The 16,138-nt window shown below is 41.8% G+C and overlaps 1 protein-coding gene across 13 annotated transcripts in view; it reads left to right on the plus strand.

Moving 5' to 3' along the window:
• The window catches only part of DENND1A (DENN domain containing 1A), a 538,527-nt gene that overhangs the window by 325,925 nt on the left and 196,464 nt on the right, over positions 1-16,138 (plus strand). For all 13 annotated transcript variants that reach the window (XR_011255499.1, XM_069582473.1, XM_069582475.1 and 10 more), the window contains one exon: positions 2,545-2,590. Coding sequence is in view for 12 of the 13 variants with exons in the window: in XM_069582473.1 (XP_069438574.1) it covers positions 2,545-2,590 (46 nt within the window). In the remaining variant the exon portion in view is untranslated. The remainder of the gene's footprint in view (positions 1-2,544; positions 2,591-16,138) is intronic.

Genomic DNA, 16,138 nt, shown 5'->3' on the forward strand with positions numbered 1-16,138 from the left:
TCATTTGCTTGGAATTTCAGTTCTGAAATTCTAATTAAAACTCAGGGTCATTTGTCACTTACATGACAGTGCTGGTGGGAGCTGGGGAAGTTTATGAGATTTGGTTAAATATTATGGATTTGAGTTTTTCTCCCTTCTATGTGTTTGGCTGTGCTTCTGGACACATTAATAAGTGGCCATTTTTTCTGGAATTCTGTACTCTTCCTGCTTCCTTTCATTACATTAGGCAAGGTTCCACTAGATGAGACATTTGCAGTCTTAAGACTTCCTGCCAGGGTTCAGACTTTGTATTTTTGACATTGAAGCTGTCGTGTTCCTGAAGCTACTTAATTAGAAACACATTCATTTCAGTGTACACTAGAAAAAGCTTGGACAGCAGAGCCAGGCACACTGGGAAGTTTGAGCATTTGTGTAGCTGGCAGCTAAACTAATGGTTTACAGTTTAAGGGAAAAAAATATTGTAGGGCATTTCCTTGCCCCTAGAAGCGAAGGGAAGCTGAATGTGCACAGCAGATACCTTTTTTTTTTTTAAGGAGAGAAGAAGAAAAAAGGAAAGAAAAGACGACTCCACTCTCACTGCAGTTGCGTGTCCAGTTCTTTCTTTGGCTATTATCAAATACAAAAGTCTTCTAAAAGAATATTTCCCAAACTGTGCGGCTAATATTCAAGTCTGTTTTACAGGCTCCCAAGATATATTACTGCTGAGATCTGTAGTAAGGAGAACATTTTGTATTCTGGAGAAGGATTTTTGCTTGAAGAATTTTATTTGTTGAATGGTAATGAGGGAATTGTGCTCTTTCTTATTTTTAAATGTTTGAGCAATTTTAAAATGCACATCTGATGTTTCAAAAACCTTGGTTGCCTATCCATTGCTTTCAGGATAAAGCCTAAACTCTTTAGCGTTCAGTGGAAAGAAAACCTCCCCTTTTTTCATTTCTTACCACTCACTCCTTGTTTCCCTACCCTATCCCCGAGAAAGCCACCTTCCTAGGTCCACTTCCATGCCACCAGCTGCCCTGCAGGGAACGTACCTGGTCACCTCAGACTGAGGCAGGTGTCTTTCCACTGGTCTCATAAAATATCCTTTGTACCTTTCCCAGGATGTATCACATGTTGGAGAGACAGATGGAAAAGTTGTCAATCTCTCCCTTCATCTCTACTCCCTCCACTACTCCCAGGAAAAACACTGTGTGGGAGGTGGGAATTTTCAGTCCAGTATTACAAAGTCAAAGTGCCATAGAGGAAGAAGCTTTGGAGTCAAATCCTAGGGTCACTGCTTGTTTTGTGGCATTGTTGCTCAATCACTCAGTCGTGTCTGACTCTTTGCAGCCCCATGAACTGCACCACGCCAAGCTTCCTTGTCCTTCACTATCTCCCTGAGTTTGCTCAAACTCATGTCCATTGAGTCAGTGACACCATCCAACCATCTCATCCTCTTTTGCCCCCTTCTCCTCTTGCCTTCAATCTTTCCCAGCATCAGGGTCTTTTCTAATGAGTCGGTTCTTCGCATCAGGTGGCCAGAGAATTGGAGCTTCAGCTTTTGCACCAGTCCTTTCAATGAATATTCAGGTTTGATTTCCTTTCGTATTGATTGGTTTGATCTTCTTGCTGTCTAGCACCACAGTTCGAAAGCATCAAGTGATTTAAGTGCCCTGGGCCTACTCCCTCCTCTGTGAAGTGGGCATAATACCTACCTTGTGAGGTTGTTGTGTGAATTAAGGAAGTTGAATTTGAAGTTCCTTGTATAATGTTTATCCCATTTATCATTGGTAAGTAGCAACATAATGATAATGTGTATGTGTGTGCACCTGAAACCGAGGGAAATGAATCCATGATGCCAAGGTTTTAAAGCCCTTGGAGCTGGGTTCTCACCTCCTGCTCAGTCGCTAACTAAGGGAACCCATTGCTCTGGGAATGAAGCACTTTGAAAAGGTTTTTTGAATTACAATATCATCAGATGGCATGTGTGCAGCTGGGTTGGAGATGCTTACTGTCTGTGATATACCCTGTCCAGTTAGAATAGACAGTTAGATCACGTCTTTTGATGGCAGAAGGAAATAGCAAATTAAAAAAAAATAATAATTCCTCTTTGAAGCACATTATGCCCTCCATCTGACATTGCTGATTGCTTTTTCTGTTGTGATCATGGCAACAGTGGTTCCCGTTTGTACCAGGAACCATACTGGTCACTCAGTGTATATTTTCTCATTCTGATAGCAAGCTGGCAGTTAGATTCCAAAATGCCATTTTAAAGATAAGGCAACTGAGGCTGTGCAATCACATGCCTGCTATTTAGGGACTAACCCCAAGGTCAGCGCTCTTCCTGCCACTCAGACTGCTTCCAGGGCTGCCTGCATTTTGAAATTCTTCCTAAGTTTCTAGGCTTGGGAACAAAATGTCATATTAGGATTTTTGTTGTGAAAGAAAATGTAACTGTGCATACGTTTATTAAAACAGTTTTTCTCCAAATAGTGAACCATCTGTAATTTTCTGTCAGAAGCAACAGACATTAAAGCAGCTGTGTGTCTCTGTTTCTCTTCACAGTGCTCCCATGCCCTACCTCATAGGAATCCATTTAAGTTTAATGGAGGTAAGTTGACTTCTCTCCTCCCCGGATCTCTCTATTTGTGGTTTTGTTTGCTTCATGGCAGTGGAAAAGGTGCAGTCTCTGGATTCACGGCGCTACACATGGGAGTGTGTCAGAGCAACACCTCATGCACAGAGCTGGGCGTTCAGCTTAGACCCTTTTCACTGGGCTCTTGTTTCCAGTGTTTTTCCACTTTGTTTGGAGATTGTCAATTTTCATGGGTGAGGGAGTGAAGTTCAAAGAGGCAGGAGGAAAGGGTTCTTCAAGGGTTTGAATGAGGGAAGGAAAATGATTCACTTTTCAAAATGATGTTTATTATAAATCACTGCAACTATATTACATTTTTCTCTGTAGAAAATGTGGTATAGAAAATATATAGAAGTATAAAGAGGAAAATTAAAATTATCCACAGTATCATTATTCCAGATTCATCTGTTAGCATTTTATTATTCTTCATCCTTGTCTTTATTCTGTGAATATATATTTTGTATAAATGTACTTAGCTGATATGGTATAGAATTTTATGTCTTTATTTAATATTATGGCATGGGGATTTCTGCATTTTCGTCTACTGTCAGTAATAATTTTTAATTTGCTACCTGTCCTTCCAACTGTTTGAATATGCCACAGCTTAGCCATTTTCCCGTTACTGTTGGACACTTATGCTGTTTATAATTTTTCACTATTATAAATAGCATTTCAGTGAACATCTTTATGCATAAGGCTTAATCTGCATCTTGACTTACTTCCTTAGCATAGAACCCCTAAAGTAGAAATGCTTGGTCAAAGCTATGAATCTAAGGACAGATTGCTTTCTGCATGGCTGTACCGAGTAGATAGCAATTCTTTTAAAGGACTTTTCTGTGCTTTTGTCAGTGTTACTGGTTTGTAGACATGAACCCTAAGCTTTTCCCTCCTCGGGAGAGAGCTGAATTTGCACTGGAGCAAAATAGGACAGGAGGCAGGGGACTTGGCTGTTTCGCACAGGAGACAAGCTCTCAGAGGAAAAAGCTAAAGCCATGTCCGTCTGCGATGGTGCTTTGCATGGCTTAAAGGAAGTGCTGCTTCTCTTCTTCTGTTCCCTTCATTTCACGTCGACTAGGACCACCTGCTTCTTCACTGTTGCACACTGTGCTATTGTGCTTACGAAAATGAAACAAGTTGGTTATCGAAAAACCTGTTTGTTTGACATTGAGAATCTTGATCAAAATAGACCACAGAAATCTGCTCAAATTTCTAATTTGACAGGACGGCCATGTGGCTCCTACATTCTGTTAACAGTTCCTCCTTGTCATCACCCAGCCCTGAACACATACAGTACACAGTTTATGGACTATCTTGGATGGTGTATTTAGATCAGATTGAAGAGATTTCTTCTGTGTTTTACCTTTGTTTGTCAAGTTTGGGGGTGTGTTCAAAGCTCCTCTGTGAAAAATTGAAAGTGAATACTTGCTAATAGACCTTTCGTGCCAATTGTTGTACAGTTGGAAACACTAATCTAAAGACCATTTGGTCTATCAGCATCCACAGCTCTTTCCTGCCTCTTCTGCCTTCCGGACTGTTCCAGCACGGATTTTTTCCGACTGCTTTTCATGGTCCTTTACCTTGAGCATTGTCCAGGTTTCCAGTCTTGGCTTGCTTTTCTTCTCTATATACCCTCTGGCCATCTTTTTAAAGGCTTTTTGCTTTTGCTACCAAGGTGATGTCAGTGACTCCCAGCTGTGATTCTAGCACTGACATGCCTCTCTCTGAACTTACAGTCCAGAGTTGCAAGTCCCAGTTGAAGGTCACCGACATGTACTATCGATGTCTCAAATTCAGTCTTCCCCAAACCCCTTATTATCTGTAATACACACCCATCGAGTTACTTCACTCCCCTTCCGCTGTTCCTGGTCCCTGTGAATGGCACCACTGGCTGAAAAGTCACAAGGGGACACACTGAGCATGGCTGAGTGTCTGCTTCCTTATTCTTTCTACAGTCACAAAGTCTCTGACATGTCTCTCCCTCTGTTCCTTTCTCATTGCCTTTATAGATGTTTTACTTTGCTTTTTTAGATTTTTCCAAAGACTTGTTTTTCACTCAGAAATCTAAATCAAGTCCTCTGTGTTCCAAACATTTTGCTAGGTCATAAAGGTATGCAGATGAGTATGAAATTCAATCTCTGTCAAACATGTAGGGGCTGCCCTCTACCTGGTCGCTCTGAGCTCGTAGTCCGCCTTCCAGCCGCCTCTGCCCACCCCAGGGTCTGCTCATCTCCCTGCTGCTGTCAAGCCTTCTGTCTGCTCACTGTCTCCTGTTAGGGCTCTGGCTGGTCCCTAACACCCCCACATCCCTGCGCCCCTGCCCGCTAAGCTTCCTCTTCCATAGCTGTTTGAGGAAGGCCTCCCATTTGACTGTTGGCTTTGCTTACTCTACCTCTTGCCCAGGATGACAGCTATTGGCTTCCCTGTCCTCTTCATCATCCCTAGGAGCAGGGGCTCTTTGGGGACAAGGACTATGCTTTGATCACTGTGGAGTCCTCAGTACCCAGCAGGATGCCCAACAGGTGCTTTCTGAAAAGAAGGATGGAGTAAGTGCATGGAAACCTGGAATTTAGAACGTACTTAGAGCCCTCCAAAAGGTGTTGCTGTTTTCAGGGAACCCAGCACCATAATTTTACTTAAAGATGGAAGGAGTCAATTTTTTTTTTATATGATTGTAGTAATTGAAAACAAGGGGGGGGGTTTGTAATAAAACATGCAGTGCACAACATGCATAATTTGGGAGCTAAAACTTGAGACAGAGTTTTGCAGTTAGGTGAATGGTTCCAAGTTCACTCTCCTCAGCTTTTGAAGGGTTTTAAATGAGAAGGTTTGGGAAGCTCTGGCCAAGATAAATCTTAGTCCTATTGATTTAAATTAGGGAGGAGTTTGCCATGCTGTACCTATATGTGGTCAGAACTGAAAGAAAAACCAAAATAGTAGTTGCCCCACTCTTGAAGCCAGCTGAGACACTCTCCAAACAAAATAGCATTGCCCACATGTGTGAGGCAGCTGTGAACTCCCAAGTCGAGAGATATAGTCTCCTGATCTCCCCTGGATTTCAGTTCGGACTCAGAGTGCTCTAGCCGTGCTTTTTGATCGCACTGATCTCGTTCTGTTATACCTTCAAATGAGAGAGATGCTTCCCTGAGACTTCTTCCAAGAACTGTGGGCTATAATGCTTGGGGTGGAACATGTACCTGGGCCCAAAGGAAAGCTCTTTCAGGAAGGAGCTAGGCAGGGCCCATCTCCTCTTGCACACTAGTTTTCTTACTGGCAATTCAGCAAAAGGCTTATTTTTTACTGTCTTGTTATTTTTTCTTGAAAGCTATAGGCACCTTATTATGCCTTTGCATATGTGCCAGAATTTTTTAAACTTCAAATGAATGTGGCAGATGTTCATAAAAGTTTAGAAAAAGCTACCATAGGAAGACTTTTTAACCATTTTTATGACACTCAAATTTGTTGCACAAAAAGAAATATAAATTATAACCTAGTGTTCTCATTTGAAAAAAGGTTATTTGGGGAGAAGATATAATTCCAGCCTTCATGCTCTTACAGGGTAAGAGCTGGTAACATAGTCACCTAGAAGAGTCTGCCTTCCTTCTAAAGTGACAAGTTTCTAGCTGATCCTCATTCTTATCCCTCCACTGCCTTTTTATATCCTTTCTCTCATTTAAGCAAACACTAATTTGAGGCTGGTGGTAAGTTAGCGGGATAGCCAAGGGTATTGGCATAGACCTAGTTTCTTCTTGGAGAGAATGATCCTGTTAGCTGGCTAGGAAATACCAAAACGCGGCCAGATTACACAGTAACTATTTCCCTTCATTCCCTCGACCTCAGTTGAGTTCAGGAGATGCTCTGCAGCTCCTGCTCTGTGCCAGGTCTGGTAGCAGGGTGCCAGATCAGGTCTGGTAGGTGTGTTCCTTCTCCTTTTTTGATAAATGAAGATCTTCCTTTCCAAGCCTCACCAATAGGGCTCTGTACACAGGCCTTAGAGCATGAGGAATGCGTGCAGAAGGTGGTTTGTTTTTGTTTTTGTGTTTTTAATTCCTGGTGGTGGGATGGTCAAGAAGCAGGAGATAAAGGTGATGGCAGTGACACAGTGCAGACAGAGGCTCAGGTTAGCCTGAGGGTGAAGCTCCCCTTTCCACAGAGGCAGAAAAACGTGTCAGTGGGAATGGTCCATGGGTTCTGTCTTTCCTGCTCCCTCCTTGTTTGATCTTGGGCAAGGCGATGAACCTCTGCACCTGTTTTCTTGCCTGTAAAATAGGGGCAGTGGCATGAGTTCAATGAAGGTCAGCAGCCATTGCTGATTTTATTTCCTTAGCCACTTATGTTGAGTTGATGGCTTTGAAATTGTGTTTTAGGGACTCTTGGGTTCCAGGGATTATCATCTTCACTCCCTAGGGAAAGAATTTCAGTAGAATTGGCTTGTAGCCACCCTGTTTTCTCCTGCAACAGTGCTAGAGACCCTGTGCTGGGGGTGGGGGTAGCACTTCATAAGAACTTGATAAATGCACTTACTTCCAATTCCCTGCTCAACCATTCCCCTCAGTAGCAATGTCAGTGTTATTTTGTGTCTGTATTTACTTTCTTCATCTATAGGAGAGGTTCAGTTCAGTTCAGTTGCTCAGTCGTCTCCGACTCTTTGCGACCCCATGGATCGCAGCACGCCAGGCCTCCCTGTCCATCACCAACTCCCGGAGTTCACCCAAACTCATGTCCATCGAGTCAGTGATGCCATCCAGCCATCTCATCCTTGTCGCCCCCTTCTCCTCCTGCCCCCAATCCCTCCCAGCATCAGGGTCTTTTCCAATGAGTCAACTCTTCGCATGCGGTGGCCACAGTATTGGAGTTTCAGCTTCAGCATCATTCCCTCCAAAGAAATCTCAGGGCTGATCTCCTTTAGGATGGACTGGTTGGATCTCCTTGCAGTCCAAGGGACTCTCAAGAGTCTTCTCCAACACCACAGTTCAAAAGCATCAATTCTTCGGCGCTCAGCTTTCTTCACAATCCAACTCTCACATCCATACATGACCACTGGAAAAGCCATAGCCTTGACTAGACGGACCTTTGTTGGCAAAATAATGTCTCTGCTTTTGAATATGCTATCTAGGTTGGTCATAACTTTCCTTCCAAGGAGTAAGCGTCTTTTAATTTCATGGCTGCAATCACCATCTGCAGTGATTTTGGAGCCCAAAAAAATAATATCTGACACTGTTTCCACTGTTTCCCCATCTATTTCCCATGAAGTGATGGGACCAGGTGCCATGATCTTAGTTTTCTGAATGTTGAGCTTTAAGCCAACTTTTTCACTCTCCTCTTTCATCAAGAAGCTTTTTAGTTCCTCTTCACTTTCTGCCATAAGGGTGGTGTCATCTGCATATCTGAGGTTATTGATACTTCTCCCGGCAATCTTGATTCCAGCTTGTGCTTCTTCCAGCCCAGCGTTTCTCATGATGTACTCTGCATAGAAGTTAAATAAGCAGGGTGACAATATACAGCCTCGACGTCCTCCTTTTCCTATTTGGAACCAGTCTGTTGTTCCATGTCCAGTTCTAATTATTGCTTCCTGACCTTAGGACCCATCTTTTAAGAGTGTGGTAAAGATTAAAGAAATGAGTTCCATGTATGTCCAGTGTATCCCAGTGTATGGCCTGTGGTCAGTACACAATACACATCCCCTTCTATAGAAATGTTTGGAGAGCCTGCTATGTACTAGGCGTTGTATTGCACTAGGGGTTCTATATAAAATGGTGAGTGTGACACACTCTGTGCCTTCAGAGTTTCGTCTGGAACAGATGCAGATAAGCAGAGAGTAAATGGAGGGAGTTTGAGAAGCTGTAGGGTCTGTTAGAGAAGACAGCAAACTGAGCCTTGAGGGCTCTGCTTCTCAGAGGAAAGGAATGCCTGAATGGAAACTGAGCAGATAAATTTGACTCCCAACAAGGGGACAGGGAGCATCATCTACAAAGATTTACAGTGTAGACCATGGCATTTCCCGGGAGGTCTGAACAGTTCATTGTCTGGAAGGAGCTTGGAGCTGAAGTGGGGAGAGGATTGCTGAGGGAGGCAGGCCAGGGCCAGGCCATCCAGGGGCTTGTAAGCCGTGTTAAAGAGTCTCAACTTTATAGGGCAGTGGGGAGCCATTGAAGGGTGTAAATAGGGGAGGGACATGGTCAGGCCGCCTCCTCCTGGGCTGTTAGAAACACGGTCCTTCCGTGTAAAATGTTTGGAAATGGATTAACCAAGTTAATAAAGTAGAGTGATATTTGTAAAGATCAAGGTAATTCTTAAGTATATTACACACCACAATCATATATATAAAATTCAGCTGTTATTGTCCCAAACCCAAGCTTCTGAACTGTGATAGAGATGTTTGTAGTGAAGACTTTCTTTGCGGTTTTAAGCACATTTTTTACTAGATTTTAGTTTCCTCTCTGTTTCCAACTACTTTCTATGAAATAGATAATTTTTCTACAGCTCAAATTTGAGAGGATAAATTTAGGATATATACTAAGTACTAGTTCCAGGTGGTAGGAACAGGGGGAGTGACACCCAGGTACCAAGTTCATAAGGCCTCTTCCTACCTCTCCCACCAACGCAATTTCAAGGCACATGTGATGTGGGCACAAGGAGACAGGCCCAGCCCACAGCTTACCTCTCTTCCTCACCATCTTTTATGTAGAAAGGTTTAGCTGGAGCACATGGAAGCCTGATTTTGCAAATGCACCAAGTGCTTGGGACAGCATTGAGCCAGCACTCCATGGACAGCATCCCAGTCCATATTGAAATGCCTCTTCTTGATCACTAGGACCCAGATCTGGTATTTGTCTGTGTCTGTAATGGTTTAACTATGAAGCTTTCACACAAAATAACAGGATTTACTTATTTACAGACAAGGAAAAATGACTTTTATCCCCTTTTACCTCGCAGAGAACTTGAATTGCTGTCAACTGAATTGGCACCATTTTAACTAGTTTTTTTCTTTTCATTTTTCTCTTTAGGAAGTCTTTAATCCTTTGTTCATTTTTTAATGTTTATTTTTTTAAGTTTCATGGTGAGTGTTAGAATATTTCTTGTTTACCGTTGTACCATTTTGCTTCATCACAGGACTCCACAGGTAGACAGTAGTCAGATATAGTTTTCCCTTGTTAATATTGCGGTTCATGCAAAAACTCTGAGCCATAACTATATGCAGGTATAGGTGGTGATTGTGCATCCGTCCTGACAAGAATTGAGAAACTGCATGTGAGATCGTTTGTTAGTGATGAGTAATCATAGCCCTGCTTTATAAAAAGGTGATATTTGCCTGAAAAATTCCACCTGGTAATTCCAGTCATAGCCTCATGGGAAGAGCTTTAGCAAGAAAGGGAGAGGCCCTCTCATTGGGAAGGAGCTACAATCTTTTATGTCTTTCTCAACACCACACACAGTGCTGGGTACTCCACCTGTTCTCACTTCTGCACATCCTAAGAATCTCTCTGCCAAGGAGGAGATATCTGTATTTGCAAATGGGGAAGCTGAGGCTCAGAGAGAGAAAATAATTTGCATCCAATTTCTCTGCTCTGATGGACTTGTCAAACCCCAGCGCCCCTGGGTGAGGCTGTGTAGATTACTCCTAGCCCTGCCCCAGCCCTGGGCATATAGGCTCTCACCTTTGCCTGAGCTTCTCCCTCTCAGGGAGGCCTCCAGGCGGCGTGCTGGAGATTGTGGCGAGGGGAAAGGAGGGGTGACGTTTGCTAGCCTCGTATTTCTCCAGAGGAAAGCTCTGAGTACACTTGTGACTAGGGCTGGTTACTTAGCCTCTCCAATCTCCATTCTCTCATCAGTGAAATTAAGATCATATTATCCATCTCAGAGAGTTGTGAGAACTAATTAATATAATGGATGTGAAGGGCTTTTTAAAAAAAAAAAAAAAAAAAACTCTACCAAACATTATTCTTCATAGTGAGTACTATAAAAATAAGAGGCAAAGTTTAGATCAATGAATCCCTAATGCTTGCTTAATTATATAAAAAGAAAAGGAGTTGGCCAGTAGCTTGGTCTTGCTAGAATTTCCTTAGCATGCTGTTATCAGGCAAAATCATCGCATGTGAATCTGTCACATCCAGAGCATTCAGAGCAAAATTAGAGCCTGAAGAACATTCTGGATTTCACCTGATGAATTTCCTCTAGATGCCCTCTCCTCCTCATGTGGCATCTGCTTTTAAAATGAGTGTGGTTCTTAAATGTCACTTACCTTACTGTTGGAATTAAAGCAACTTAAATTTCTAGTAGTAATTTATGTAATCAAAGGGAACAAGTACTTCTGGCTGGTTTAAGTATCTCTTGCAGTCAGTACATTTTCAGTCTAATTTGTTGTGACTGAAATGTTCTCTTGTGAGATGACATAGCTCCCCGTTATAGATCAGAAAAACTGAGTAATTTATTAGGGAGGATCCCAGTAGAAAATGCAAAACCGTCGTTGATGCTTTTGTTTTCCAACTTTCCTGTCATCCCTTAGCCAGTCAGTTTAGCAATGTTGAAACTGACTTCAAAGAAAGCCTAAAGTTTCTAAATTGTTCCTAAAAGAACTTAACCAAATTTCTATCAGATTGAGGTAAAGAGCAGCATGCAGAAAGCTATGGAACAGAATAGAAAGAATTCTTGGCCTCTAGAGTTGTGGAGACCTGGATTCAAAGTCTAGCTCCACTGCTGCTAGGCGACTTTAAACGTGCTCCTTTGTTTAACGGAGAAATCAGGTTAGCAGGAGGAAACACAGTTTGAGTTTGACCACTTTGTACAAAACTACTATTATGTTATCCTCTGAAGAGATGCCTATTGAAAATAATTAATAATAATAATATCACCCATTGAATGATGTTCTACTAATATACATGGCACTTGAGCCATGTAATTTTTAATTGTCACGCCTTTGAGAGGGGTGCTCCTATTTTACAGATGGGGATGTAAAGATGCCTCTTTGAGCTTCAGTCTCCTTGCTTGTTAAATGGGTAGATTCTCCACTTTATAGGAACTTTTTAATGAGGAGTAAATGAGAAAATTGGTACCTGACACGTTGTAGGCGCCAAATAAATGGAAGTGATTATCAGTATTATGTGTGTGTAGAACTGGTAAATTTTCTTTAAAATAAGCTGAGACATCTACCTAAAGTTGGCCCTGCCCTCTTTTTCAGCCTCATTTTGTACTTTTTATTGAGTGACTTTTTCTAAATTTCATTAGCTTAAAGGCACTCTCAACTGAACATAGCCACATGGGACTGGTGACTTCTTTTCATAAACTCCTTGCAAGTGATTAGGGGCAGGGCCATCATGGGTGCTTAGAGACCAGCATATGATGATTGAAGAGCAGTACCCTTGGTCGGCCTAGTCAAATCCCACTTGGAATCAGAGCACATGTGGTTTTGTTTAACACCATGCTCAGCAGACTCATGGTACAGGTTTGTGACCATCAGACATTTGTTGCTGATATGTGAGGTCACCACAGTAGGGGTGTTTGTCAGCCAAATTAAACTTCCCCTTAATGACCTAAAATAATTGATTCAGAAGGCCTTTAAATGGACCATGGAAATGTGTAAGCAAGCTGAAATCTGGCATTTTATACAGGGATTACTGCATATTGTTCTGTTTGTTTTGCTTTTGTTGGGAAAAATGTGTGTGGACCAAGGGTTTTAGGAGACAGGCAGGGACCCTGAGTTTGAATCCCAGCTCCACTATTTGTCCTGCTTGGGCAACTCTCTGAGCATCTGTGCATGTATGCCATAACATCTTCATCTGCAAAATGGGGTCACCTGCCTTAAAATGATGACAGCTAGAAGTAATACGGCTGAAGTTCCATGCACATTAGTAGGCCCTCACTCAAAGGTAGCTGCTATTATTGATAAAGCATTTCCAGTGGGCATCTCTGAAGAAGAAGGCTTAATAATAATTCTGTACAGAGTGGTCAAACTGTAATATAATAAATCTACCTTCTTTTCCCCCTACTAAGCCAGTTTCTCCATTAAACTGCTCTCTCTACTAAACTTAAACTTATCTATAGAGGAAAGTATGACTAAAATTGAAGCCTGTAAACCTCTGTCTACACATAGTCTGATTCTTAGCTGATTTCAAAATGAATTTAAAGTTGAGCATTTAAAATAAATGCCAGTTAGACTACAAAAGAAGTGGGGCTTGCTTTTTTTTTTTTCGCTTATTGGGTTCAGACATTCAGGACCTAAGCTCAGGCCTTTGCAGGTAACGAATGAGGCCACTGAACTATGTCTGTTTAGAAACAGAGGCACGGGTTCAGAGCTTTTCCTAAATATAATCAACAGTGGCTCTTAAGTTGGACATTATCAACATCCCACAGAATGTTTTTTGTGTCCTGCCTAAAACCGTTTCTTCCATAAACCCAAATATCTGACAAAAACTAAAACCTGCAGACTGGGCCTGCCTAGACTCCTAGACACATTCTTAACCAAATAGAATATCTGTTAAATCCTGGTGCCTAGGAGTCAATTGTTTTAAAAGATGCAGTCGTAATAAATTTATATCCTGCCTTTTCAGCATTTCATTGAAACTATTTTGTACTGACCGAATGGGTTAAATTATGAAGCTTGATAAGTACATATGCACATTACCCATCCTTAGCTTTAGAAGGGAAAAAAAAGGAAGAAAAAGATAGCTATGATTTTGGAAGTCATCCCAATTTTTAAAAATAAGAGAATTTGGACATTTTGGCATATGGGGTTTTTTAAATGAAATTTCATGGAACTGAAAACAGTCAATTTTAGGTTTCCAAAAATTGTTTTGATTTTCATTGGTATAAATTTGCTGCACATGGTTTTAGGGAAGTTCTGAGAGATGCATTTGGGACTTCGGGGTTGATGGTTTTTTTTGTTTTTTTTTTTTTTTTGAGATTTGTGATTTATTTTTAAAAGGTGATTTTTTTTTTTTTAAACTCAAAGTATGGATTAAAGGAGATCAGAGTTCCATTTCTAGGACAGTTTTTGGTAATGACATCGTTAAGCATTTCCGAGCAACTGGACTTGGGGCTGAACTATTGGGCATCATTTCAGCACCTTTTGGACGCAGCACAGCAGATCCCTCTCCTAGCATCTCGAAGTTAGAGTCTCGAGGCCAAGTGGTTCGGGCTGTTCCATTAGCAGCAGCTGCTGGTGATAAGCACTGTGAAAGTCACCTGTGTAGGGTCAGACTTATTGCACATCAAGGTTCAGCAGTGTCGGAAGAGCGGGAAGATGCCCAGGAGGGGGCTCCAGGCCACCTGCTGTGTGAGGATCAAAGGGTTGAAAGGTCAGAGGGCACAGCTCCCTTAACCATATCTGTCTGTGCAATAGCTATTTCAGATTGTAAATCTTGGCGATTTCATTAAGTCCTCCTGGCTGCTACTGGGGCATTGAAATAATAAAATTTTATATCTGTTGCCTTTCCTGCCTCTGGCAGCCAGGCTGATACATTCTGTGCAAAATGGGGCATCTTTATGAAAACCTTTTCCGGAATGATCAGAGCAGTCTTAATGAAGCCTCAAATGAGGAAGCTGGGGTTCACAGGACCTCATCCTCTGAAAATGTGTTTTAAAAAGAAAAAAATCACGCAAACTGTTTAGCAGCCTTTGGGATTTATGTAGCACCTCTCTTGTGATAAGCCAGTCCCAAAATATTACCTATTGCTAAATGGTTAATCTTACACACAGGAGGAAAGGTGAGCTTTCTCAGTGCTTCTGTTAAAAGCCCCTGTTCTAATGACAACAGGGTCCTTTCTTTTGGGCAACCCCAAGCAACTCTACAGATATTACTTCCCACTCGGCAGACCTTTCGGGTGTTTTTAGAGACATGTCTCCTGAATATGATTTTCCAAATATTTTTCCTAGATCTTAAAGTTGTTATGGACCTTTAGGGCTCCTTGGCTCTTGGGCAAGACAAATCACAGTAATGGCTGCCCCTTTACTGCCCATATGTTTAAGACCCCCTGTCGTTTGTTTGAAAAGTTAAGAGATTTTCACAGTGAAGGTGCCATTTCTGAAATTTAAAGTGTTCCTTTTCACCGGGAGATAAGTTCACTCTGATTAAGTCCGTAATTCTCACTAAGCCATGTTTATGGGGGCAATAAACAATGTTTCAGCATGCTTGTTAAATTGGGTTTCCAACCTCTCCACTCTTTAAAAATTGACATTTCAAATAAAAGGCAGGTGGAGATGGGAGTCCAGGTTTGCTGTGGTTAGTGATGAATGAATGATGGCAAGTGGCAGTTGTGTGGGAGGAAGGAGGGCCCTCTTCTCTGAAAGGGTGACCCCAAACCATTTTGGGGCTAGGGAATCATCATCCCCTTAAACCCCAAGTGAAACTCTTAAATTTAAGTTTCATCATTTCAAATTGGATGGATACTAGTTTTGAAATACTGCTGGATGCATTACGCTCACTATTTAACTTTCACAAGTTTGTGCTTTAGAGGTAGTGACTTTGCTTTACAGATGATGAAATTTGGGTACAGAAAGGTTAAGTAACTCATCCAAAGTCATACAGCTAATTATTAGTAGGATAAGAATTCAAACCAGATTATTTTGTTGTGTGAAGTGTTTTAGAGTGTACAGAGAAAAATGATACCAGCCCTGCTTTTCGGGTCTGTTTTTTATTATATATCTAGCCTCTGATAAATATATCCATGGAGGTTACAAAAGAAATATATGACCTATGTGAATGTCCTCAGTTTTTGGTAAACTAGAAAAGGAGAGGAGGCTCCACAGAGAGGACAAGAGGACCAGGCTTTGGGGACTGGCAGTCCAGAGCTCAAATCCTGGCTCTGCTGTTTCTCAGGACCTGGAACAAGAGCTTCATATTTTTCTTCTGTGAGATGGGAATAATAATACCTATTTCATGAGGTTGCTTTGAGGATCAAATGAAATCATGTATTTTTTTAAAATGTAGTGTTTTCAAACTCTACAATATTTTATAGATGACAGTGGTGTTGTTGCATTGTATGTAAATATAGTAAAACGAGTTACTTTAAGGGAAAAGTGACAGGCACACATGAATTAATTAGAAACATCACTAATCAAGTTTTAATTGCGGAGCCAAATATGTGTTGCCCACTGTACTTGGCTTAGGACCAGAGAAGGCCACTTGCTGTGGGAGCAGAAATAGGAAGGTTTTGTAGAAGAGCAGAGCCTTGCAGGATGGAGATAATCCATGGTGATCCATGTCTTGGCCATCTTCATGTCTTTCCAGGTGCTCTTCCACCTCATCTCTTGTTTGCATTTTGTAGCAGAGGTGAATGGTATTGATACCTTCCTCTTCCTCTTTTTACAAATGAGGAAACTTAGTCTCTAGCAGTCGGAAGGGTGTTTCAGTTTGGGGTAAAACCTCAACTGTGTCGTAGATGTACATAGACTCATGCCTCCATTCTGGTGGAACAGAGGAAAGGCCAGGGGGATGGTGGTACTGTGTTGGGTGGTCTTCTAAAGTGAGCCGCAGAGCTGGCGAAACCAAAGTCTTAGAAGGAGGCGGGCCAGCACTGACTGAGCTTCTGC

This window comes from Ovis canadensis, chromosome 3, assembly GCF_042477335.2.
Source record: "Ovis canadensis isolate MfBH-ARS-UI-01 breed Bighorn chromosome 3, ARS-UI_OviCan_v2, whole genome shotgun sequence".
NCBI classification, from domain to species: Eukaryota; Metazoa; Chordata; class Mammalia; order Artiodactyla; family Bovidae; genus Ovis; species Ovis canadensis.